This window comes from Rhipicephalus sanguineus, chromosome 3, assembly GCF_013339695.2.
Source record: "Rhipicephalus sanguineus isolate Rsan-2018 chromosome 3, BIME_Rsan_1.4, whole genome shotgun sequence".
Taxonomy (NCBI): Eukaryota; Metazoa; Arthropoda; class Arachnida; order Ixodida; family Ixodidae; genus Rhipicephalus; species Rhipicephalus sanguineus.
This window is the reverse complement of record NC_051178.1, coordinates 145,688,308-145,713,533: the sequence shown is the minus strand read 5'-3', so window position 1 is coordinate 145,713,533 and position 25,226 is coordinate 145,688,308. Positions and strand designations below refer to the sequence as shown.

Sequence of the window (25,226 nt, the reverse complement as noted above, 5' to 3'; positions counted from 1 at the left end):
GAGAGTGGGACGGGACAGGGGTTAATCCCCTCTTCCCCCGCCTCGCCCAGGCTTTCAATAAAGTTTATTCACTCACTCCCTATCCAAGGCAAGGATGGACAGCTGTAGCCAGAATTGTCACGTCTACTGACATGGGCTAAATACAAAAGCTTGAAAGATGACAGTCGGAGAGTACATGCATGCTCCTCAATAATTCCAGGCAGAAGAAAGCACGACAGTTTGCGAGAAGTGGCCCAGCAAAGGAAAAGAGCCATGGGAGAACTCCTGTTAACTATTGTTTGCAGGAACTGAGTCTTTCAGTATGCAATGTGGTGTGCAATTCAGTGATGGTTACCCACAGACAGTGAGACGCTAATGCCATGTGACGTTTAAATGTAGTAGTACTCTGCTGGTGTTGCCAGTTGATATTACATAAATATTAGGGGTGTGCGAATATTCGAAATTTCGAATATTTTTCGAATAGTGTTTGCTATTCGATTCGACTCGCACTGGACTTTTACTATTCGAACTTCCCAAAAACAAATACAGTCAAGGTCCGATTGAAAGTGACCCCTTCAGATTTTCAATATGCTTCACCTCATTACACTCTCGTATTGCGGCAAAGCTGCCTTTCAAGCTCCGTTACGGTCGAACTTTGCCAAGACACGTCAACGTCCGATTGAAAGTGGTCCCTAGATTTTCAATATGCTTCACCTCATCACACCCCGATATTGCGGCAAAGCTGCCTTTCAAGATCCGTTACGGTCGAACTTTGCCAAGAGACCGATTGGAAATGGTCCCTAGATTTTCAATATGCTTCACGTCATCACACCCCGGTATTGTGGCAAAGCTGCCTTTCAAGCTCTGCTACAGTCGCAAATGTACTAACTCGTAAATGTACTAACTCGTAACTCCTACAGTCGTAAATGTACTAATATTTCTAGAATATTTCTAGAAAAATATTCTAGAAATATTCGAAAAATATTCGATTCGATTCGCACTCACACTTCAATATTCGAATTCGCTTCGCACCCAAAATTTTGCTATTCGCACAGCTCTAATAAATATGCAAAAATACTTTTCACTGCATTATTGTTCATGCTACAGGCAGAATATGCATACCGTCAGTCTTTGGATGCCGAGTTCTTAAACAAAGATCACTCGCTCTGGAGAGGAGTACGCTAGTAAAAAGGCATGTAGCAACAAAAATACTTTTTTTTTAATTTGTCACCAGTAATATATGTTCTAAAACTTCCTTTACGGTCATCTGCACAAGATGACCGTATGTATGCTTTATAAAAGCATTTTTTAAATTTCCACTTTAAAGATGGATATTAGGACTGTGCTCATTCATAAATTATAATCACAAGTTACATTCTTTCAAGTACTTCTGATATATATGACTAGATGCCTACAGCAGATTTATGATGCCTGATATGCACAGTGTTCACGGAACGAAATGCGACAGTTTGGGGCTAAGCAATGCATGTACTTTTCGTTTTCGCAGCCTTCAGTTAGTGTCGCATTAATGTAATACAGCCTCACACATTAAAACCAGAGCCAACGTCATCTTCGGTGGTCAGATTCATAGCAACATGGCACGGTTATCTCGAGCAATCACCCATAACACCTGTTATAATTGAAGTCTTGAAGTTGCGTTTCATTTCGTGAGCACGGTAACCACTTCACTGTTTCAGATGAAAACCCTCTGTACCAACAAGAGTTCAAACAATGTTTGGTATGGGTATATTTGTGATATCTGGAGCTACAACAACGCCAGCAAATGTGATTCGAAGTGGGTTCGGCCAATATGTCACCAAAGAAACGCCATGCTATTGTCGTGTGCCCACGACTTGGATGACAGCAAGGAAGTGTTGCATGTAGCGCGACATCCAAAATCAAACTTTGTTGTGCTCATCACTACGTCACCTGCAGCTTAGCATCAAACACTGGAAGCGTGAACGTTATAGAAACCACATTGCTTGTCACATGGCAGCATTGTCTGTCACATGGCAACATGACATAGCATTTATCCAGTGAGCAGGTTAACACTTTCGTGACCGCGGAAAAATCGGTTGTTTTTGGCTAGTCCAGGAAGTATATTTTTCCTGCCACAGAATATAACTGATGCTAACGTGTAGGGTATCAAATGATAGAGGAAAAATTGGTCTTTCCAACAGTATTAATTCCAAACAACGAATTTATTTCGAATTCAATAAAAAAATTATCAAACAAAGAAAAATACATCAGAAAGAAAGAGGGATTCATAAAAACATCAATGCTACTCTGCAATGGTTCAACATTTGAAAAAATCGAAATATACATTTTGAACGCAAAACCCTCGTAGAATAATAGTGGAAATATAAGCTCTGTAAGTGCACAGATAATTTACATAAATACAAGAATATAGGCACTAGTGCCCATCATGCCACCGCGCGATGCAGGTTCTCGACGCGGTGAAACAAAGGCTGGCTGCGCATGTTTTGGGAAAAAAAATTTTATTTCTGTTCAACTTTTCTAGCACAGTTTGCAGTTCTGGTATTTTTTCAATTTTCCTGTGTATTTGTTGAAATGAACAGTGTAGTTTGTTCCAAATCTGCAAAAATCCATAATTGTACCTTCATTCGACCTCTTTCTTGCTCATATACTGCCGGATACCATACCGACCTTCACATTTCACCATTTTCTCATCCACTGAAAGGTTCCGAAGGGGTTAAAAGATAGCGTAGAAAAATCGTTCATGTGTTGCAATAGAGAAGACACGGGGTGAAGATTCTCATGGGATGCGACGGTCGTCTTCTTCAGATCAGAGACACTCAAAAACCTTGAACCTTTTCCGTTGCATCACTGACGGTGGACGAAGGCCTGGAAATATGTGTCGTCGACACCAACACCAATGCAAGCGCTGGACTTCAACGATTACCATGTACACATGGAGTGAAACGAACTTGCTCATCTTCTCTTCAGTAACCTCCCTCCATAGATCCGTCCCTCTCACTGTATGCGAACTTTTCGAAAGTATGCATCCACGCATACTTATCTGTGTGGTTGCATATCTCTCTGACGACTTCTGCGGTAAAAAACAACACGAAGAGGACGCCGCGAAGCACACCGGAGCGTTGGGTCAAAGTGTGCTCCACGCCGTCTTCGCGAAGAGAACTGCGCTCTTTCTGCAGCTGGCGCTAAATGCTCCCGCCCGAACGAAGTTAACACCTTGCAGATAATAGCTGTTATTTTTAGAACACACCGGATACGTTTACATCGACGCGCGGCAGCGATAAAACGACCCGAGGAGAAGACGAAACTTACGGCGGATAGCTGCTGATGTTCCGGGGAGGTTTGACGCACTTTCGCCGTCCGTACTGAAGCCTGGCGAATCGAAGTCGTCTTCTGTGTCTGTGGTGCTACCATCATCCAGAGATTACCGCTCATATTAATCGGAATCCGTCAAAATTCGCTGTTTCTGTGGAGCACCTGCGAGCAGCGTCGACGCGAAGTCCGAAACAACGAGCGCTCACCTACTCGACTGCGAACGAGCTTTAAAAATCTCCCCGCGGTGGAAAAAACAAACTCGCAAACAAAAATGATAGAAAACATGTTATTTTATGCTTTGTATTGCGTTAGCTGTCCAGAACCGCTCAGAGAGTGCCAAAACTTGATCTTGATCGATGGGAATAGGCGTGGTCACGAAAGTGTTAATCATGAGGGTTGCGTGCATGGCTTAGTACAGTGTGTACTGCCACCTATCAATATGCATGAAGACTGTTTATAAGAATGCATCTTGCGTGCCTAGAAGCTTCACAAGTGCCTGAAATGTCTGCCTGAGTATCTGCTACGATTATTTCTTAGATCTCAAAGCACTGCTGAATAATATTTTAAAAAAAAAACATCACCTTGTTTCATGAAATCTAAAACAACTTAAAGTAAGACAAGATTAAAAGACGATATAAAAAAAGGAAAGCTGTACTTCTTGGCACTGTACGACCTATATACAACACTCACAGTTTACTTACATTATTTACACTGGTCACTTTCTTTTACATATATATACATTTTGGCTATTGGCTATTGGAAGGCAGTTAGATCAAGCACATTCTCACGACGCAAGTCACGCAGGCTCCAGAAAAGCAGCTCTTCACCAGGCAATGCATCCCATGCAAACCAGTGCCACCCTGCACAGTTTACAAAGCATCACTATGATTCTCAAGCACTGCTGAATTTGAAATATTTTGCCTATCTACACACATTTCCACAGGGGTACAATGAAATTCACTTTGGGGCCAAACTTTTATAAACAAGTAATGATTCAGGCAATGTTGACAAAGCTGATCAGCTAGTAATTGCCTAATTTTTTTTATTAATCATCCCAAATATCACTTAATCATACCACACACGCACTTCGTGTTTTATTTGGACACAGCACAAATATCCCGCCACCATAGGTTGGCAAAAAATGTGGAGCTTACTCAGACTAACTCATGAAATATATTTTGCCCTTCGGGCTCACTCGGACTCGAAATCATCAAAATTTTCCTCAACCGGACTCACTAAGACTCAGACTAACTAAAATTTTTCTCTACCAGACTCTGAGTAAGTCGAATCATGAGTGAGTTTGCCGACCTACGCCTGCCACGGCTACTGCGAACTTCCATGTACCACAAGCACTAGCTGATCTTGGAGTCAATATGTCAACAGCCACACTGGTTCTCAGTGTTTCGAATTCTGCTTTATTTTTGGTGAACAGCAGTGGCAGCGCTTCTTCCAATTCTGATATCAGAAATGCTTCTTGTCGTAATACATCCATCTGAATTTTAATTGTTAAATCATCTATAGAGGCTGCCCTTCATCTACACCACTTGAAATTACCAAGCTTTTATTAAGTGGTCCAGTATCTAACTGCAGTTGGCTTTTAAAAAATGTACAGTGCTTGCAGAATGAAAGTTGTTTTACAGGAACCAGCATTGGCACCTGTATTTTCTTCTTTGGTGTTTTCCAGCTCACCGAATGCGTTTTCACAGCGAGTGTGGTGCTTTTGGTGTTGTGAAATGGTAATACTAATTTACCTATATGAGAGAAATCTTTCTCTTTTTTTTTCAATGACCCTTTAAAGTTTCACATCAGAACTTCTTTGACAGGATCCTGTTGCACGCAGATGCTCTGTTCCCACAATGCCTCCGAATTGTAACAGTAATAAATGCAGAATTCACCTGTACATACAGCCTCGTTAGGTGCAGCCGGCTCGGATTCTGGATCGGCCAGCTTGCCCACCATGAATATGTTGATCCAGTGGTATCCCTCGGATGCTCGCACTGTCTCCACCACTGAGCAAACACGTGGCTCGACAAGATCGAGGCCAGTCTCCTCCTTTGCAGCACGTACGGCTGCTGCCTCCCAAGACTCACTGGAACGTTAAAAAATGTGCACAGTAGGAGCTCCCATTTGGCAAAAATGGTGCGATAAGACACAAGAGAATGTGTGCACAGCATATAGTAGCATGTGTCCGTTTTTCTCCCAACCAAGGTCTAATTGTGCTGTTTCTTTCAATACCAAGGGAGTACAGCGAGTGTAACCTCATTCATTCAAATTCCTGAGGGAACAGAAATCTCTTGGAATAAAATGGAACTTGAGCTAAAGACAGTCCCTTTGAATAGAATGCCCGATGTCCTATGTGGTAGTGCATGCTAGTGTGGAACAGTGCTCTTGGGGATGTGCATAGGCGTGTGCAGGATTCTCCAATACGGGGGGCTAAGTTCCACCACAGCGCCCCCTTGTTGGTCCAGTACAAAAGAAAATGAGCTCTGTAATGGATGCGAAAATGAAGCTGAAGCAATGTCACACTTCTCCCAAAGGCCTGCGATAGCTCCATGGCTATCCAGGGTAAAGATGGGAAGTATACAGTTTTTTTAATGCAACATCAGGGCTCTTTGGTCGTCATTAACATAAAAAAACATGTGTAGCCATAACCTTGCACTTTAAAAAATGATGCAAGAAATCCGACTGAGTAAAGGTATGGGGCAGAATCGGCGCCCTCCATTAGATGATTAGAGGGGGCGGCCCTGCACCCCTCGTGTGCATGACTATGGGGATGGGCACAGCCTGCACTGTATTCATGTACGTCTGATGCAGGCGTGGAAACGACAAGTTGATGAGAGGTAGACGTGGCAATGCACAAAGGGAGAGGGGGAGGGCATAAACTAGAAGAGGCAAAGGGTGGGGGGGAGCATTGTAGAGGATAGTGTGAGTCAGCCCGTACATGCATACTTCATTTGGCAACAGTCATGATGGCTGAGCACATGTAGGCGGCCGGCACTACCTATTTTGCAGCTGAAGGTCACAGGTTTGGTCCCTGCCGGTGGCAAGTTATCTTTTCGTCCACTTTACTTTCTTCACATTTACATCATAATTACTACAAATAACATCCCCTATACTTTCCTTGGCTTTCTTGTCTGTTAGTTCTAATTAATGTTGTGTCTAGCAAAGAAAAATGAGCCCTTAAAATTCCTTTTCTTTCGTTTACTATTGTAAGGATAACATGACCCTACCAAGTTAAAATATCTTGTTCAACCATCATGCTAGGTATGCACAACACTTTCATGTTTCAGAAGTATCGAAAACTTCTAAATGCCCTTTTTAATAGGCTCTGTGACATTTCTGGAACATAAATAAATAAATTTGTCTAGCTGCTATAAATTTCTCTCACAGATATCAGAGGTAAGTAATTACTGTACATGTAATCAATAACGGCATTAATTTCACTGATAGCATTAGTAAGTGCTAGTGTGAGCAGGTGTAAACATGATATCAACTTTTTCTAAAACATGCACAAACATGCAAGTAATGAAACACTGTACCAAGTCTCATGTGACATACAAACACCATCATCGAACTACAGTAGACTCTCAGTAAACGGAAATCTCTTAAACGGAACTGCTGCTTAAATGGAACAACTGCCTCTGACATGATTGGTTTCGTACTTGTATTCTGCACTCCTGTTCATCTCTCAATAAATGGAACTCCTGTTAAATGGAACACATTTTCCTGGTCCCTTCAGGTTCCGTTTAATGAGAGTCTACTGTACTCTAATAATTGTTGTAAGCATACATATACTATTCGTTACCGAGTGACATCAGCTAGCCGAAATTAATTTAGGCTGACTTCATTAAATATACAGTACATATACGTGGTCATACGTTATGTATGAACACCGTTACATACAAACACATTTGATTGCTACATTGAGGTTCAAACGTACTGATACACTCTCCTACACCATAGCTCTTAATACGTATGCAAATATAGATGTTGCCTTGAGCAACAGCAGATGCACACTATGTATGTGAAACATATGCGCTCAGAGCACAAGCAGATTTGTCAGCTGGCCAATGCACAGAGGTGCTAAGACATACCCAAAGTGTAAGAAGTCCCCAGGAACCATGTAGAGACCCCTTGCCCATGAGCATCTGGTGCGCAAGCCAAGCAGGGTGTGGCCTGGATGTTTCCTGCTTATCAAAAGGACTTCCACACGGACCTTGGGCTCTTTAGATGTGCCTGTTACAATGCAAGAATGAACAGGGTTACAGTATATTCCAGTCACATTTTGATCACTTATAACAAGTTTGCAGACCAAAATACTAGCAATTCGGATCGAGTTCTTTAACCACATAACAGTCAAGAGAGGAGCTTTGTTCTGAGGCAGGCATGCTGAATCTTTATTACTCACACATTTCTAAATAACTTAATTATGAGGTTTTGAAGGGGTAAAACTGCATTCTATGAGCCACACCACAAAGAGACTCCAAGTTAGTTTCGATTATCTGAGCTTCTTTAACGTACACATAAGTGTAAGCACGTCACTGAAGATTTGGCATCGAAAAAAAAAAATTTTTTTTAATTGAATCCACTAAACTAGTTATTGAGTAGAAGTGTGTTTATGTGAGCTATGGTATTCTACCCAAACACTTTTCCATTCATCACATTCTTAATAATTTGTCATTACACATGAAAACAAAAGTCTTGAGTTTATGCATTCTGCAAATGGGGCCCTGCATGTTTACGAGAGCAGCAAACACCAACTCATTCCCCAGAAATGTTTGTATGACTTATTACAAGAGTTGTGGGTATCTTAGCAGTACTATACTCAAATGTGTCATATTTTTTAATGAAAATAATAAACTTCCTTGACTTTAATAACTGGAGTAAAGTTAACGTCACAATGCAGCACCTTAGCTATGATAAATGGTATAGTGTGAGGCACCATATAAATTTTTGGCATTTCGCATTGTGCTGAAACAAAATTGGTGCTTTTACACTCCCCAGCAATAATACACGGCAGCACTAGCCAGGAAATGATCCCATGACCTTACTCAGGAGCAGGAAATCATAGGCATGTTTCTTTTTTTTTTTCTGTTCACGAAATGAAAAACGAAACTGAAGACATTACTCGTATAGCATCACAACACACTCAAAGCTAGATAGACAGACAAATGCATCCAACAAGCCACGGAGCTGCAGCATTGGAAAGCTCTACTTTTGTTTTGTGGCAGCTGAGCACCAATACACCACCACACTTATTGCAGGAACCAGCCAGCCCATGGACACAGGCATACTGATGCTGGCCATGGTGTAAGCATACATACAGGTCTATGCAGGCTTTAGGTGGGGACACAGCTTATGTGCGAGGTGAAATAGGCCAGACAAAGTAGCTACCACATGCATCTATCGGAGCACCACCTGCAGCGCCTGTCATCTGCAAGACGATGCAACTTCAAGAAAAAAAAAAAGGTTCTCTCCCATTGCTTTAAGAATAATAATAATAATAATAATTCTTGAAGTTTAAGGTGCCAAAACCATGGTATGATTATGAGGCACACTGTAGTGGGGACACTCTGGATTAATTTTGACCACCTGGGGTTCTTTAAAGTGCACCTAAAGCGAGGCACTTGGGTGTTCTTTGCACTTTGCTCACATCAAAATGCGGCTGCCATGGCCTGGAAACGAACCCGCACCCTCAAGCTCAGCAGCATGACATCATTGCTTTAGCAGCCAGCACTGTGAGGGAAATCTGAATTCAATAATAACAGCCATGTGGATCAATTTCAGATTTCCCTGTTGTTGTGGCAACAGTAGGTGAAACCTTTTGTCTTGAAGTTGCATCACAGGAGCTGCCAACAGTGGTCCAATGAGAACAAGCCATTACTGCTTTACCTGGCCAATCAGACCTCCTGAGTGTCCTCACCTATGGACAACGTGGTGGCGGCTGAGGGATTGGTGAGGATAGTGATTGTTGAGTCCGGCACCGAACCTCTATCGTGAGCGGGTGAAACTGTCCTCGTCGCCACCACGATAACGGCAACGCTATGTAGACTTTTGTTAACTACTGCCTATCGCTGGGCAAAAGGAGTTACACAAAAAAGAAATATCACATGTACCTTCATCCTGGTTCAGCTTCACAAACGGACTGAGAGCACTGACGAGCTGCTGCTGCTTCTCAGGTGGCAAAATTTTAACTTGACGGATCACACCGTCCACAATGCCATCGCTGCATTTCTCCAGGGCCTTCAGTTGCCGGTCCTTCTCAGCCAGCTGGCTCTTAAGCTCAGCGCAGAGAGCTACATAGTGACGCAGTGAGTCAGCCAATGGCGGTGCTGGTGCCAGAGGTGCTGGTGGTAATGCCACTGATGCTGGTGGCAATTCAGGCGATGAAACAGTGTATGCGTGGTCCACTCTCACTGTACAGATCGTGTCAAACCGTCAAAAGAACTGAATCAACAAAAGTATTACACCATAGTGTACATACAAACATGCATAAATGCAAGAGAAAAGCAATGTTAGCAACGATTTACATACCCACAAGAAACTCAGTGTTTTAGTTTATGGTGGTGCAATGTGATGATGAAGGATACAGCATCCCAGAGTGTAACTTAAGGGGAGATGCGGGTCGAAAAACGCGAGTTTTCTAAAAAATTATCGATTTTTTGTTTTCACCTGTTTTGTTAAGATTAGTACCTCTACTGTTCTGGAAAAAAAAAATCAATGTCGAGACTCAACTGGAAATGCTTTAAAATTGCGTCTAAAGAGCACAAGGTGGCTGTCAAAAGGCCGAAAGTGTGACATCTTCGAGCACCTTGCCGCTGATAATGGGCCGCTCGCCATTGTCGACCGCATGAGGCGAAGAGCCGAGCCTCACTCTTCAAATAGCGACGGTTTCCCGCGCTTCTGCAGCGCAAGAAATAATAAAGAGAAGCACGCTTTTGCCGCCTTTTTCGAGCGCCGCGACTGGCTTTAAATCACGTGGTACGGATTGGGAGCCGCCGTTGGCCGCTGCGCGCGTGTGTGCTGTGAAGCCTACTTGCAGGATCCGTGTCTCGTCGAGCAGCGCAGCTGAACAGCGCTTTTCTCGAGTGCTTATCCGTTATCGATGAAGAAAGCCGTAGGAAGCGCTGTCACCGGCCTGTCAAGTTTCACGCGGCGCACAAATTTCGAGGACGCCGGCGCAAATCAAAGCCGAACACTCAAACCACGACCTGCTGCCGCAAGGCGTAGTGGCAGTGACACCGATGCGTCCGACGAGTTTGCCACGGCATTCGAATATGTGAGCGCCTCCCAGGAAAAGATCGGACTCTTCGAAGACGAAGAAAAATCACAGGACGACGAGTCTTCGTTGATTGCTGATATGACAGCACTGAACATGTTGGTTTAATCGAGGGCACTCCAGTTTTGAACGTGTTCTGGAAGAGCTTGGCGTGCTCCTGCCTCATGATTTGGTTGCTCTTGGCACATCACGGGACAGCACACGCCAGAAAAAAAATGTCTCAAAAACTAACAGGAGAAGCAAGGGCTCGTCGGCGTGCGCTGAAGAAAAAATCTCTTGTCGAAGAGTCAGCCTGAAAGAGCCGTGAGGGCGAAACCTATGGTGCTGGCGCGTTTTAATGGCAGTGGCCACTACAAGGAGGATTGTTCTTTCTTGTGTACAAATTTTGTCGCATTCGCTGACATCTTTGATAAATAAACATGCAATTTGGACTTTAAAACTCGTTTTTCTCAAAACACAAATTTTGCCATTTTTGTCAAAATGTGCCCCTCCTTTTTCGGGTACTTCTGGTGCTCAGATCTGCATGAAATTTTTTTCAATTTTTTTCCAAAGTATGAGAAATGCAATTATCTTGTTCACGTTTCAATACTCTTATTATATAATAAAAAAAAGTCATGTAAACTTTTACTAGGGTAGGAGAAATATGAACTTTCCACGTTAAAATTTTTCACGTCTAGTACATATTTTGTATGAACTTCTTAATTAGTTATTTGCATTCCACACTTTATTTGAAACATTATGAACTATCAATTGTAAAAAATTATTGAAGTTTAGGTCTGAAAAGAGGGGGGGCAAGAGGCTTAAGTTTTTCACTTTGTCATGTTGCAGAACTAAAAGTATGCAACTTGCAAGAAAACTAATTATATATTTGAAATCAGCATAAAAAGTTCTATAATCAACTCAAGTTTCATTGCTCTAGGGTGAATATTAAAGAAAAAGTGTCTTCGAGTAGCATCTCCCCTTAATAGTTAAACTCTTTATTGGATGAACTTGTGTAAGCATTACAGAAAAGATGCACTGAGCATATAAAGACCATGCAAGCAGTTTCTATGTTCTGCTCTCACAGTTTAGTTATAGTAGGTGAAGGCACAATGCAGCTCTAGTTTGCAATATTATGCAGAATCTATTGTGTTTCTATTTGAAAGTGACAGTGCAAATGCGTGACCTCCTTGAAAGCATTTCACAAATAAGTGGCTTATTTATATGTACTTATTTGGATTAATATTTTTTTTAAATGTTCTTGTTACTAAAGGTTTCACTAAGTGCATAATGAAACATAGCATACTATATGTATATATACATACATGCTAGTACTTACCGGCTGCCTCTTTAGGCTCAAAGTCTTCTAGCCTGCGAACATCTTTGCCGAACAGTGTTGGAACAGCATTCCAGATTAGGCGCTGATAGGTGTGTGCATTCATGAACTGCGAGTCATGAAAATGAAGCTGGCACATCACTTTGGTGTACAGGCTCTTTTCAGAGTGGCCCTTGAGGTCCTGACGATCACAGTTTGCCAGCCACTGGTTGCGTCTGCATGCAATAGGAAAGGCATGTGACCATAGGCGTGCGCACAGGGGGGGTGGCCGCCCCCCCTAATCACCTAAGAGGGGGGCACAAAATCTGATCCGTACATTGACCCTTCTAGTCACCTAAGAAGGGGGGGGGGGGCAAAATCTGCCCCATACATTGACTTAGTAGGGTGCGGGGCGCTGCGATGAACTTTGCCCCCCCTAATGGGGAACCCTGCGCACGCCTATGCATGTGACACATCCGCTATTATCAGAGTCCGATGTGAAACTCATTCCACTAGCTGCTTTGTGCACTCTTGATATATATTTGAATAATATTGTAGGCATAACGTTGCATGTGCTCTATGTAGGACAGAGGGGATCCAAAGATGAAGGAGATATGTTTCAATTCTGGTGGCTTGAACAGGCTATTTCGCTATCCTGCACGACATATTCTTGTCTCCTGTTCACGTTGTACCGCATCACTGGTGGAGGTGCGGGGTGCCACGTCTACAGGAAACAAGAACAATATGCTAACGACACTAAAAGCAGGTACTAAGTATCAAACATGGGTAGGGTTACATACACTAGCTGGCATTAAGGAAGAAGCACAGGTGATCACATATATCACGTTTTTCAAATAAAAAACAAAAGTAAAAATTGACCTAAGGGCATATTTTAACTCTGTAATCGTACCATGAAAGGATGACGTGAAAAAATGTTGTCATAGACAGCTCTGGTAAAAATCGGCCATTTGTTTCGAATTAATGTCATTTCATAATGTCATTTCCACATGTGCAGTTCATGAGATATAGAAGGGACAGATGGTGCCATTTGCGTAAATATGTAATCCTACGAGTTAAAATATCAGTAAAAAAGGAACAAGGCGGTTAAGTATAGTGTGGACTCGCCTTTGTTGATCTGAAGGGAGGCGGAAATAGCGCACACGTCTTCGCTCTCCGATGCTCGGGCAACCTGGCACTATGCATTTGTGGTTATTTTGAGGCTTGCCAATTTGATCAGCCAGTAATGCCTTGTGCTTCAAGATGCTTGTCATCGCTGTGAATAGTGCAAGGAATACAAAATGAGCCAATGAATTAAGGGCGACCATAGTAGCCATTGTGACATCGATCGTCACGTCTATACAGTTATGAAAATGGAACACGTTTCATTTCAAGACAGGCGTGATGCACGGTCCAACTATGGTTGCATATAGCCAAGCAAAAGTCGCGTAATGCTTCGTGGAAACAGTAAGTGCAAACATTTAGCACTTTTAGTAGGCGCAACGAAAAGACAGCGGACACAGAATGCTAAACTAGAGTGCACTTGCGTGCATGGTCAATAATAATAATCCGAAGGTGGAGGGAAATGTTTAATGCACCGTGTACCGATCTGTCCGGCGACAAATTTGGAAGTGATGCAACAAGTTGCTAGCCAAAGTGCTGGCGTCTCTTTGGTGAGCTTAAATGAATTCAGAAGTCGGGCAGCCGTAGAGAAGTTCCACAGCAGCCGACCGGACAAGATGACGATAGCAGAACGAGCTGCCAGCTTCACTGGTCTATGAAAATAGATGTGCATTTTGTGATGCTGCTGTTGTGGCCGCAGCACCTGGCTCCCGTATCGCACTTCGTCAGTGTTCAGAGATTGGCTCACGTTATCAATGCCATTAGCCGACTGTGAACTTAAAAACTAGCATTGGGTCGAGCAAAAGTTCTTGCAGCCTGCACTGTACCTGTACTATTCTTGTCCCCTGTACTGTACTGGTACTGTAGCAGAAGACAAGACATACATACGTGCGTTTGAGGCTTCGAACTTGTCTTGGACCTAAACGTATTTTTGTATATCGCTTAACAGCGACTTTGCACGGCTCGTTTTTAGGCTTCAATATAGACGTATTTTTATCCGATGAGCGCTGGCGGAGCAGACGAAGGAGGCTCGGAGGAGAGCCAAGAAAGTAAGCGAATGTTTTTCATCGGCGAGACAGACGCTAGTGTTACAGTGCTACACGTCTAAGTGTTATACAAACCATCAACGTACGCTTTTTAAACACGCGGTAACCCAAGTGCCCAAGGCCTCTCATTTACAGTTCCCAAGCAGCATCTCAGAATTTTTATTGAAAAGAAATGTCACAAAGCGACAACTTATGTTCAGTGTTATCAGAATTAACGTTTCGCACTACATCGAGTACTACTTCCCACCTGTTGCCTGGTGTACGCGGCCTGAATAAGTGACGCAAGGAACTTGTTCTTTGCTGCACATAGCACGCGACTGGTTACATTCTCAGCAACAAATAAAGTATCGGCCCTTTCTAGGGCATTATGTTTCGTACCTTCATATTGCTTAAACAGAGCGTGAGCGCAGCAACCAGTGTGCTTTCGCACTGGTCATACATGTGGTTGGTAACTTAGCATGGCATATCGAGTAAACTAGCAAATCTGCGCAACTATTGCGCATACAAATAGTGGTGCGTTATTAGCATCTTGCGGTTTTTCATGTGCTTCACGAGCGCACATATGCTGAACGCCAAAACACTGGCAGTTTGAAGCACTGCCGGAGTTTCCCGATTATGACGTATGTATACGTTACGTACTACACTTTCCATTTAGCTAAATTTCTATAGACGCTGGAAGAGTAGTTTTTGTGCAGCAAACATGTGTTGTCTTTGCTAATCTCGTTTTGCTGAAATTTTCAGCGCTACCGAGTCATACATCTGAGAACATTTACAAACAAAAAAGCTTGATATTCTTGCCGCTTCGGCATTAAAAATGTATCTTGAGCGTTGTCATGTAAAAAAATGGAAAGCTCAAATATTTTGTAAACCATTTGTAGGCACTTATAAACAGCAGGTTCGCTCTAATGTCTAGATTTTGCATGCCCTGCTAGTAGACTTGCACAATCATGGCGCATTTTCCAGCTTGCAGCGCAATGGAGTTTGTCATGCGCGACCGGGAAGGCAAAAGCGCGGCGTCGATCCTGCTATTTGGCAACGTGGCCAACTGCGGCGAACTCAGACAGCTTGTATTGAGTGGCAGCCTGCAAGTCTGTCTCATCAGGGCATCCCTTGTGGCAGACATTTTCCAAGTGCAGTGCGCAGTCGCAAAGGCACTGGCAAATCAATCCAATGGGCGCATGAAAACAAGAAGCTTGCTCTCCGAGATTCTCTACGTTCTGGGACCCACTGGCAGCATCGGCGACTCGCTACGCCAGATGGGTGCGCAGGATGCCGACTCCACGATTGTGGTGGTGCGCCTCGATGACCCGGGAGACTGCCACCTGAAAACACTCACGGAACGCATCAAGGGCCACCAACTGCCCATGGACAGCATTCCACAGTTCACAGACACTCAGGCACTCGCAAAACTGTTCAAGGTGACCGAGAAGGAACTCACCGTGGGCACCTTACTGGATGCCGTAGTGACACGAATAGCTCTAAAGGACACAGTGTAGGTGTTGGGTTTAATAAAGTATGGTGTACATTTCAGGAAACAAGCATATTGGACTTTATTATTATTTTTTGGAACAAAGAAGGGAAAACCTTACAATATGTACAGGAGACTAGATGAACAGTGTACAAGTGAACAATTGATACATAGATGCAAATGGTAATGAGGTTCCACTTTTAGGCATGTGCCGGAGTGCTTATGCTGCAGAATTCCTGCCAGACTCTACAACATTCCCCACATATTTGTTGGACACAGCCAACAGAGTGTATGAAATTTTGTTACACAGCACAAAACATTATGGCAAAATTCGCCAGGACCATCTTTAGAGATTCACCCACTGCACATAGCAGCGCAACTGTCAGTTGAGTTAAACTGGTCAGTAGTATTTTTCGAGTTCATCCATAAACAACTTCATGAACATTAATGCAATTATAAATGCATGCATGGGATGATGGTAACAAATGCCAGCACAGATTTCCCATGTCTACTATGCCCAGTGGTAGGAGTGTGCAAATATGCAAATTATTTTAAACTATATAATAAGCATTAACTTCATTTGCTTCTCAAAAGAAACTTTTTGTCACAAACATTCCACGTCAATAAAAGATAAGAAGCGAATGCATTTTGAGTTAAAGCACCATACATTCACGAGCGCCCAAATACCATTCTAAATTACACGATGCTGTTTGTTGACTCTAATGTGCTAATATTAGTCAAAATATAAAATGCTGCTTGAAACTTTACAATTCACTTAGAGATTCCGGGATCTTTATTCATGGTGTGAAATATTTAAAGCTTCACTTGTGCTTAGCAAGCATAGAACATAGCAAGGTAAACTATGATTGATTGACCTTTAAGGCTACCAAGGCACACCTCAAAGGGCCCCTCACCATGTTTCGGAATCGAAAAGCATAGCAGATCACTTGCTGAGGATCATGTCTAGAGTTCTGCCGATATTATCATTACTGTTTTACAAATGGTAACACCCTCACTATAATGGCGCCTTGGAGCTATGAATAAAGCGTAAATAAAATAAATAAAGTATTAAACATTTGCACATTACAAAAATGGTCGAAATGTCAAACGGAAGGCCACATACCCTTCCTTTTCAAGGAGCTTTGTGTCGATCCGAAAAATACCACACGCAACAGGCACTGCTTGGAACGTTACTAGCCATGGCAGTCAAACTCTACTATATATCGAACTAAGGCTACGTCAAACAAAAATAGCCAGAACTCTTCATACATCATACAGCGCATAATGCCCCAAGAAGTTGGCTTTCCCTCACAAAAGGTTGGCTTTTCCTCACACAAAGGGACTTTCCCGGTCGTAACTACTGCTTGCCATCACATGCTTTCTCCCATGATTCTTCATTGTCGCCTCGTTCGCTTCTTTGAGATTCTTCGCTCCCTTAGCGCGATGGTAGCCATGAAATGAAAAACCTGCTGTTATACTCAAAGTTGGCGATAATCAATGCAGTCGAATGCGGAGGAATTAAGTCTAACCTTGCCGTTGCATACAAAATCGGCTTGTTCTTCAGTCGTACTGTGCTCAGCATGACTGAAGAACATGGCGGACAAGAGGCTTCCGATGCCCGACGAGTATGCACAGCTACGTAGCATGATATTGATGCACCGTTTGAATCAATACCATATTTTCTCACGTATTATTCGCCCCTGCATATAATCCGCACCCCAACTACAAACCGCAGAAAAATAAAAACTTAGAAAAAAATCCTTGCATATTGCCATGAAGCCACTTTCCTTGCAATAGCGTGAAGCAGTGCCGTGAGGCAATCTTGCGCACCAAAATTCGCATAGAAAATATGGTAAATTCTTAAAAAGTTTTATATCGAATTATACGATATATCGAACTAATTCTCGTATTTTTGACAGTTCAGTGCGGGTTTGACTGTACATTACTTCGGTTCATAATCCAATGCGGAGCGCACTATGTCACCACTTAAAGCATCACAAAGCAAAACAGTGGCTCTCCTTTTAGTAACATGCTAGAAAGACAATTTTTTCTAGCTCCTCCTATAATAAACTAATTTAAAAAATTATTCTGGTTCAAAGCTCCTTAGAGAACTTCAAGTGTGTCAACAAAACGTGGAATAAGTTGGTGAGGGGCCCTTTAAAGTAAGTTAAAAGGAAATGATTAAGAAGGGAGCAGAGGGGTTTGAGGCCATCCAGTTTAGGAACCAGCATAAGTATTTCCTATTTGAAAAATATTTTTAAACAAGTGAGAACTATGCGAAGGTATTGTTATACCCAACTCTATACCACAACTATAGAATAATTGCATTTGTTTCGTTTTTGAAGACCATAGTTCACAGATTCCTACCAACAGGCATTCTGTCCTACCGCACATGACAATACTTGGTACTCCAAACTTCTTATACACAACTCTTGAGAGGTGGGAAGAAATGCCATCGCATTTTAAGGGCACTAATGATACTGCTACTGCTACATAAATCAACATCTAAGCACACCCACGCATGGTAACACGGGTAATTCCAATTCCACATATGCAGATCATTCCTACCACAACCAAGGTATATGCGCATTTAGCTCAGGTAACGGTGAGGCTTTCACGCAATTTTCCGTTTACAGTCCTCAGGGACAGGTTACGCTAGAGCGCTGCTTTTCAGTCTGTCTTAAATGCACCGGCACAGCAGAGCCATTTCGGCCAGACGCACTATGTGAAGAAGATGATCTCTGGAATCTGGCCATCTTCAACAGAGGTGCCATTATTGTTTCCAGCGGCATAGGTGAACTGGAACGTAACCTTGCTCCCACGCGGGCAGTCGAGTGTTACCTTGCGCAAGCCCTTTGTTCCGTAGTGAGAGTCTGGTCCCTGTGGGGAGACAAAAGTTGCCCTGTAATTAGCCTAATTACCTTAAACATTATGAAAACATCACACCGCTCTTCATAAATGCGAGGGCTGCAAGAAAAGAAAATCGTTGACATAATCGTGCTTTCGCAAAGCTCATTAGACAGATTTTGTGCTCATATACAATTCCGAGTGTTAGCCTAGCACTCATAGCGCTCAGCTATAGTGTCATGCCAAGATGCATCCATCTGAACATTAAATAATGGTCAAAGGCAGAGGTCTGGTGCAAATATGCGCGGTTTGGAAGAAACTGAATGAACTCTAGCAATCAAGAACAACCAAACTTCTGCTGCTTGCTCTCTTTCCTTGATGATGAGATCACAGATGAAAAGGCGTAGAGTTTCAGTAAGGCCATCATCGTGACATTGCAGTCTTGTACCACTGTCACACAGGCAAATTTAGTGCTATTTCGAGCGACTGCCCTTCGCCGCTGGTGTCATTTGGAGGCTGCCATACAGAAACGTTTAGTGATGGGCTGGCACTCACTCAGGCTTTCATGGATAAAGCAGTGGGCAATAGTATCTGCACCAACACCATGCAAGACAAACCCTCCCTTCCACGTAGGGGATGCAAGTGAACAACTGCTAATAGAGATGGTGATCCGCAGTTCATCGTTTGCCTCAGTGATCATGGCAGCAAAGAAATGCGACAAATATGGCTATCTGTTTATCAAGAGGTCGGAAATGACTACTTTTCCATTTCATTTTGCTTTCTTTGCTCTTTTTTTTTTTATCCCACACTGATCGTTGGGAGTGGTATCCGCTCATTTAGGTCCAACCTAAACCAAGCATTTCCAACCAAGCATTTTCCAACCAAGCATTTCCAACCAAGCATTTTTCCAACCAAGCATTTTCCAACCAAGCATTTTCAGCATGCTGAACAGTACAAATTGAAGGCATATCCAGTGCAGATGGATTTTTGTGATAAAATAAAAGGTGGAAGTCTAAAGCCTAGCATTTAGAGATTATGCTGACAATTAGATGAAATATTTAAACTAACTTCTTTAAAAACAACACCTAATTAAGGAAAAAGAAAGCCAGAACTATGATCTGATTAGGAGGCACAACAGAGCAGTGTACACCAGACTAACTTTGATAACATGAGGTTTTTTAAGGTGCACACAATGCATTGTATATGAACTACACTGCGTTCCACACACATCAAAACTTGGCCACCATGGCCAGGATTGAACCCATGACCTCATGCTGGGCACTGCAACGCCATATTCACTGAGCTACCATGGTGGGTATGCTCACAGCAAAGAATAGCTATGCCTAAAGGGGTATTCACACGAGGGAGAAATCGGCGGGGGACACGGGGGGATTGCGGATCACGTGACCACGTCGTCACGGATTAATGAGTGGGCGCGACCCCCCCGCGACTCCTCGGAGGAGACGGGGACCTTTTTTCCGATCCCCCGGTGGTGGGGGATATGGCGGAATTTCGGGCTCTTGTTTGGCCACATTGTTGCACTTGCTCCTGCAGAGAGCGGCAGTGGGTGTCCAGTCTGCAGCTGGGGTCATCTGCACCTCGTCGTCAGCAGCTCGTCAAACGGGTGGTACAAGCCACCAGAGTAGTCTAGTAACACTGGTCTCCCCCTCCGTTCGCCTCGTCCGTGTGAGCGGGGCACATTTGTGGAGACTTCTCCTCGCGAGCTGACATCACTAGGCTCTGCCTTTATCCCCCAAGGATATGTCCCCCGTCTGAATACCCCTTTACGTGCACCACACTTTTGAAAGTGCTAACGCTATGTCAGTTGTGCCAAACATATCCCCTAGAGCAAGACAGCAACAAAAAGAAACAAAGAAGTGCAAGTATTTACTCACCTTGAGCGTGGCACAAGCTGTGTAGTTGACATTAGGAGCCACTTCCACTGGGCTCTTGAAGAGCACACGAAATCTGGCTGGTGATCCGTCACTGTTAAAGCTTGTGTCGTGCGATCCAAGCACTTGGCCGGAGCCTGTCTGAACGAGCTGAATGTTGACATCATAGTCCGAAGGGCCATGAATAGACCCGTATAAACCATAGCCCAGCACAAAGATCTTCCTGTCCACAGCAAACCTGAGAGAAGGGAAGGCAAACATGATATGGCTCAAAGGTCCGTGTACTTTGCAAGCAACTCGAAAAGCCAAAAAAGTTCTCCACACAAAGAATTATATCTCAATTCAGATTGTTAGGATTTTATATTCTTCTGGACCAACAGGACTGAATTTGGCTGAATTTTGCTGAATTTTCTGTGCTAGTTGACTGATCACAGCACTTTTATCCTCAATCGATCAGTGCACCATGTGCCGCCTGTACCGCATTCTTCTGTTTAACATTTTGCAAAACCCAGTCTATAAAAGTTCACAGTTCTCTCCCTTTACTACTTTAGAACTGGACATGCAGGCATGCCACAAATTCTTGAAAGTACACATAGTGCAGCACTAGTTGATTAGTGACATATAGACAAAAATGCCCGATACTTTATTACAACAGTCGGTTTAGCTTGCTTAAGGAAGCCACTTGCGAGTTCAATGTCTCAATGATTGTTATAATCTGGCAAAGGCTCATAACATGTGAGCCTTATTTTTTTATGACCATCTCTTCAAATGCAGCTTATGATGAAAATGACAAATTGATGAGTGCCAGGTTGAGATTAGAGTGCAGTACTACCATAATATACATAATAATTGTTGGGGTTTTACGTCTCAAAACCAGAATATGTCTATAGGGACACCGGAGTGGAGGGGCTCCGCAAATTTCGACCCACTGGGGTTCTTAACGTGCGCCTAAATTTAAGTACACGGGCCTCTAGCATTTCGTCTCCATCGACACACGGCACAAACGGGATTCGATCCCACGACCTTCGGGTCAGCAGTCGAGTACCATAACCACCAGTCCACTACGGCTGGTGCAGTACTGCCACGACACAGATATTATTGCGATAACAAAAATAAACTATCCTCCAAAATCCAACATGCACGCTCATTAAAAAACAAACAAGAATTGAAGAAATGCTGACAACCTAATATTTGCATGCTTAGCTGAAAAAAGTGAAGCTCACCGGATACGATCGGATGTTCCAGAGTAGCCCCAACGGCTCTCAGTCTGCTGAAACCGTGCCACCACCTGTTCTTTGCCCAAAATACAGCAGCGAGGGCTGTCTGGAAATGACACCGGGGGCTTTGGGTTCACCGTAAGGTGTAGGAACAGTGAGACCAGCTCCTTGTCTGTCAGTAAGCCACTCTGCGCTGGTCCCAGTGCAAACTCCTCGATGCTCATGAGCGGAAAGCGCACCAGGAACAAGGCTCGTCCAAGAGCAGCACGCTTGTTGTCAGCAGTGACGGGACGTCCCATGCGCACACACTCCGCCTCCGCCCAGCGCAGAGCAGCGGCAAACAGTTTCACCTCCCGTATACGGAGTGTATCTCGCTCAAGCACAGCACACAGGGTGTCCCGGTCAATGTCCACAAAGCCTTCTGCTGCGAGGGCTTCCGCTGTGCTCTTGTCGATAGTGTCGAGACAGAGCGCAGCCAGCTGAGGCTCGTCAAATAGCCGTGCCTGTGCTAGAAGCAGAAAGGCGTTGTCACTGCTCAGCTGTCGTTGAAGGAAGTCGACACAGGCCTTCTCGAGAGCCGGCACTGCATACTTCTTAGCCGTGTAGAGTGTGGTCATGACAGTCTCGGCACCAATCTGTACTTTATCAGAGTACAGGAACTTGAGCAACGCCAAGAAAGCAGCGGGTTCCACGTCAGGAAGCTCCACCTCTTCCGCATTTGTCGCCAAAGCCCCGTTAAACATTGCGTCAAAAACAGCGCTTCCCACGGACAGCACAAACTTGTGGGCGGGTAACCGTTGCTGCTGTGCACCTCGGCCAACCAGGAAGCGGACATCACTGAGAATTTCCTTGTTGAAGAGAAAAGACAGCCGCTCCTGCACGGTGCTTCTTGAAGCTTGCCAGTTGAATGGCACCTGTGTAGGTGAAGAAAAAATGAGATTTACAGTTATTGTAATTGTGATCTTCCTCAACTCCCTATTGCAAAATGCAATGTTCATAAAATAACATGTTGGGTACACCCATACCCAGCACGACAAACAATTTCAATCCCAACTAAACAATATGATTGTTAGCTTTACAATTCACAATTTCAGTACTCGGCTTTCACAACATTGAACCATTGATTGTAATGCCTGAGAAGTAGATGGAATAACTTGGTTGCTATTTGAATTCCACATTCATGTATGTAATGCACCTCTATCAATGAAAAAGTGTTTCAAAGTTATGGCATAGCTATGGGATACCTGACACGAACTTGGCACTTACTTGACTACTATTTGATGCAATGGATGCCAGTGGATCATCTGTGCGTGCTCGCACACCATTGGTTGTGAGACACTGTGATGCATCACTGCCTCGACGATTCATTGGTGGTGAGGCATTCGCAGGGCTCTGAAATGATTTTCCCTGTGAAGGGAGAAAATCGTGAAACAAAGGACCCCATTATTAGTTCTTGAAATCAGCACTGAACTACATGAATGTATCCAACAAAATTCAAGTGAAATGATCGTTTGCACAATGATTATTAAAATAAAGAAAGCACCTATAGTCGGTTGCAACCTAAGAATAAATACAACCTCCTCCCCCAGAGCTGCCACAGGCCTGCCATTCATGTTTGCAAGAGAGTCATTCTAGGTGGTTTCTGCTCTAACTGTAAGTACTTTGTGCTATTTATGTAAACACTGTGCATATTAAGACTTAAAAGTGCGTTGTCCCTGCTTAAAATATTACATTTGGCTGAGCACTGATGTTGGAATCTTTGCTGAAATCCGGCAGAAAGTTTAAGTTTTCGACTGAAAACCGGAGATACGAACATGTGTTTGTGTAGGAAAATCGCCTACCTGTAGTAAGCAACTGGTGCTTGACATCAGGGAAATTAGAAAAAATGTGACAAGATAGGCTACCTACGCAAATTCTCTCTGGGTAGTACATTGAGGGCGGTGGACGGAGCTTGCATTTATTCTTAGGTTGTGACCAACTATAGACAAGTACACGTCTGCAAAGTTCTAGAGCTTCCACGGTGCAAATGGAGTTGTTTTTTACTCACAGTTTTCAAGCATTAAAATATTTATGGTGGTTACCCATCAATTTGTGAAACCAACACTGACATTGCAATTTTAACCTGCCACCTGTCGCCTCACCGATTCGCCAGAAAGCTGAACATAAGCTAGTTTCTTCAAGGGCCTGTTTTCACCCCTGAAGGAACGTGCCATATAGCTGTACCTAAAGCTTGTTCCTTCATGGTGTTGGTGTTCTTGTAACTTGTAACTTGTTCTTGAAGGAAAGCACCAGAAAGCTGAAGTTAAGCTAGTCCCTTCATGGTGCCCCAGCAACTGAAGGAAAGCACCAGAAAGCTGAACCCAAAGCTAGTTCCTTCATGGTGTCCCTTCCCACCTGAAGAAATCACCTCCACCCTCAACACTCTCCCAGCTCTCCTTGCACCCTCAGGGGAATAATCCTGGCGTCACACCTGCTATGAGGTGACAATACACGTGCAGATTTTATGCCAAGGTTTCATATGTTTGATCAGATATCGGTAACTGGAACACATTGCTGGGCTGTTTTAAACGCCAGAATGGAGGACAGGACATTGACAGGCGCACATTGCCGGAGATTTCATCTAGTGCTTTCACACACACACACACACACACACACACACACACACACACACACACACACACACACACACACACACACACACACACACACATATATATATATATATATATATATATATATATATATATCAGCAGCGGCAGCGAACGACCGACAGACTGGTACCAAAATGTGATGCGTGACTTGACAAAGCAAGTCTGGCCTTAAAAAACAAGATCGAAACTGGCGTACCTGGACCGCCTGGGTAGCCGGTGCATCACTTTCGTTGGACGACAAGTTGCTGGGAGTGTCCTCTTCAGTACCAGCCATAATGCGGGTCCTGTACGCGAGCTGAACGGCTTTTCTTCCCCCCTACACGGATAAAGTACAAAAATGATGTCGCAGGCATACAATTACCCACCGTATCAAATGCACGTACGCCAACTGCTAACGCAATAAATTTTTCTGTGCTTTAGCAGTATCGCAAGGAGTAGCGCCTGGCATTTACAAGAAGGTGATGCATATGAAAAAGCACTAACTACTTGCGGGGTTCAGCACAAATTTCACCGCAATCAGAGTGCCACATATGCGTAGTGTGCGTAGCACGGGGCTGAGGATACTCACACAATCTACAGTTTTCCCAGCTTGAACGACAGTGGTGACAAACGATGCCAGGCAGTCACAGCATTTGCACGATGCGCGGCTAAACTGGTTCTCCGCGAGACTTCATTTTCCACCTAAAGGGAGGCGGACGTCGGGCGAAGTGACTGCAAACTCTTATGTAAACAGTAGCTTACACAGTAAGAAACTGATTTCTGCGCGTAAAACCAATACGGCAATATAACTGCGGATTCGGAACGAATCCACGAATCCTCGCTACGCTGCGGGAATCAGCTGTGCCTGGCTGTGCGCTGCTGCAGCTGCTGCTTCAACATGTAGATCGGTAGCACAAGATGCAGTGGATGCCGCGGATGCGAGTGATGCGACTGAAAGGATGATGTTAGCTCATAAGTGGAAGCAGGTTTTGTATAGAACATAAATATGCACCGCACAGTAAAAGCTTTCTCCAATGATTACATGCAGAGACGACGCACGAAACGCCAGTTAATCGCCTTTAAGATCGGAATTATTCGTGCCAATCACGGAGGACACACACTGCTGCCGTGATTGCGCCGCGT

General features: G+C 43.7%; 3 protein-coding genes across 3 annotated transcripts; 1 reads left to right on the top strand and 2 right to left on the bottom strand.

Annotated features, from left to right (window-relative positions):
* Positions 1-1,701: 1,701 nt before the first annotated feature.
* Positions 1,702-12,561, bottom strand: LOC119387386 (uncharacterized). Its single transcript, XM_049414164.1, has 6 exons — positions 12,557-12,561; positions 11,889-12,100; positions 9,408-9,707; positions 7,386-7,527; positions 5,187-5,380; positions 1,702-4,151 (listed from the first exon to the last, which is right to left on the bottom strand). The coding sequence occupies exons 1-6, from the start codon at positions 12,559-12,561 to the stop codon at positions 4,045-4,047; spliced, it is 960 nt and encodes a 319-aa protein (XP_049270121.1). The 3' UTR covers positions 1,702-4,044.
* A 1,421-nt stretch (positions 12,562-13,982) lies between these two features.
* On the top strand, positions 13,983-15,549 carry LOC119387384 (EKC/KEOPS complex subunit TPRKB). Its single transcript, XM_037654756.2, has 2 exons — positions 13,983-14,032; positions 14,993-15,549. The coding sequence occupies exons 1-2, from the start codon at positions 13,984-13,986 to the stop codon at positions 15,523-15,525; spliced, it is 582 nt and encodes a 193-aa protein (XP_037510684.1). The 5' UTR covers position 13,983; the 3' UTR covers positions 15,526-15,549.
* Positions 15,440-25,174, bottom strand: LOC119387383 (BTB/POZ domain-containing protein 2). The gene is made up of 6 exons (XM_049413499.1): positions 24,675-25,174; positions 24,301-24,420; positions 22,720-22,860; positions 21,460-22,367; positions 20,240-20,474; positions 15,440-18,377 (listed from the first exon to the last, which is right to left on the bottom strand). Exons 2-6 carry the CDS (start codon positions 24,376-24,378, stop codon positions 18,219-18,221), a joined length of 1,521 nt encoding a protein of 506 aa, XP_049269456.1. The 5' UTR covers positions 24,379-24,420; positions 24,675-25,174; the 3' UTR covers positions 15,440-18,218.
* Positions 25,175-25,226: the final 52 nt, after the last annotated feature.

What these genes read in the sequence shown, in the direction of transcription:
- LOC119387386 (XM_049414164.1), bottom strand. An exon ending in TGAGCCTAAAGAGGCAGCCG is followed by an intron (nt 9,708 to 11,888) that starts GTAAGTACTAGC and finishes CGATCTGTACAG; the next exon opens with TGAGAGTGGACCACGCATAC. An exon ending in GAAGCTGAACCAGGATGAAG is followed by an intron (nt 7,528 to 9,407) that starts GTACATGTGATA and finishes GCATTGTAACAG; the next exon opens with GCACATCTAAAGAGCCCAAG.
- LOC119387384 (XM_037654756.2), top strand. Translation starts at nt 13,984, where the DNA reads ATGAGCGCTGGCGGAGCAGACGAAGGAGGCTCGGAGGAGAGCCAAGAA. An exon ending in CTCGGAGGAGAGCCAAGAAA is followed by an intron (nt 14,033 to 14,992) that starts GTAAGCGAATGT and finishes CGCATTTTCCAG; the next exon opens with CTTGCAGCGCAATGGAGTTT.
- LOC119387383 (XM_049413499.1), bottom strand. Translation starts at nt 24,378, where the DNA reads ATGGCTGGTACTGAAGAGGACACTCCCAGCAACTTGTCGTCCAACGAA. An exon ending in CGGCTACCCAGGCGGTCCAG is followed by an intron (nt 22,861 to 24,300) that starts GTACGCCAGTTT and finishes CTCCCTTCACAG; the next exon opens with GGAAAATCATTTCAGAGCCC. An exon ending in CAGCTTGTGCCACGCTCAAG is followed by an intron (nt 18,378 to 20,239) that starts GTGAGTAAATAC and finishes GTCTCCCCACAG; the next exon opens with GGACCAGACTCTCACTACGG.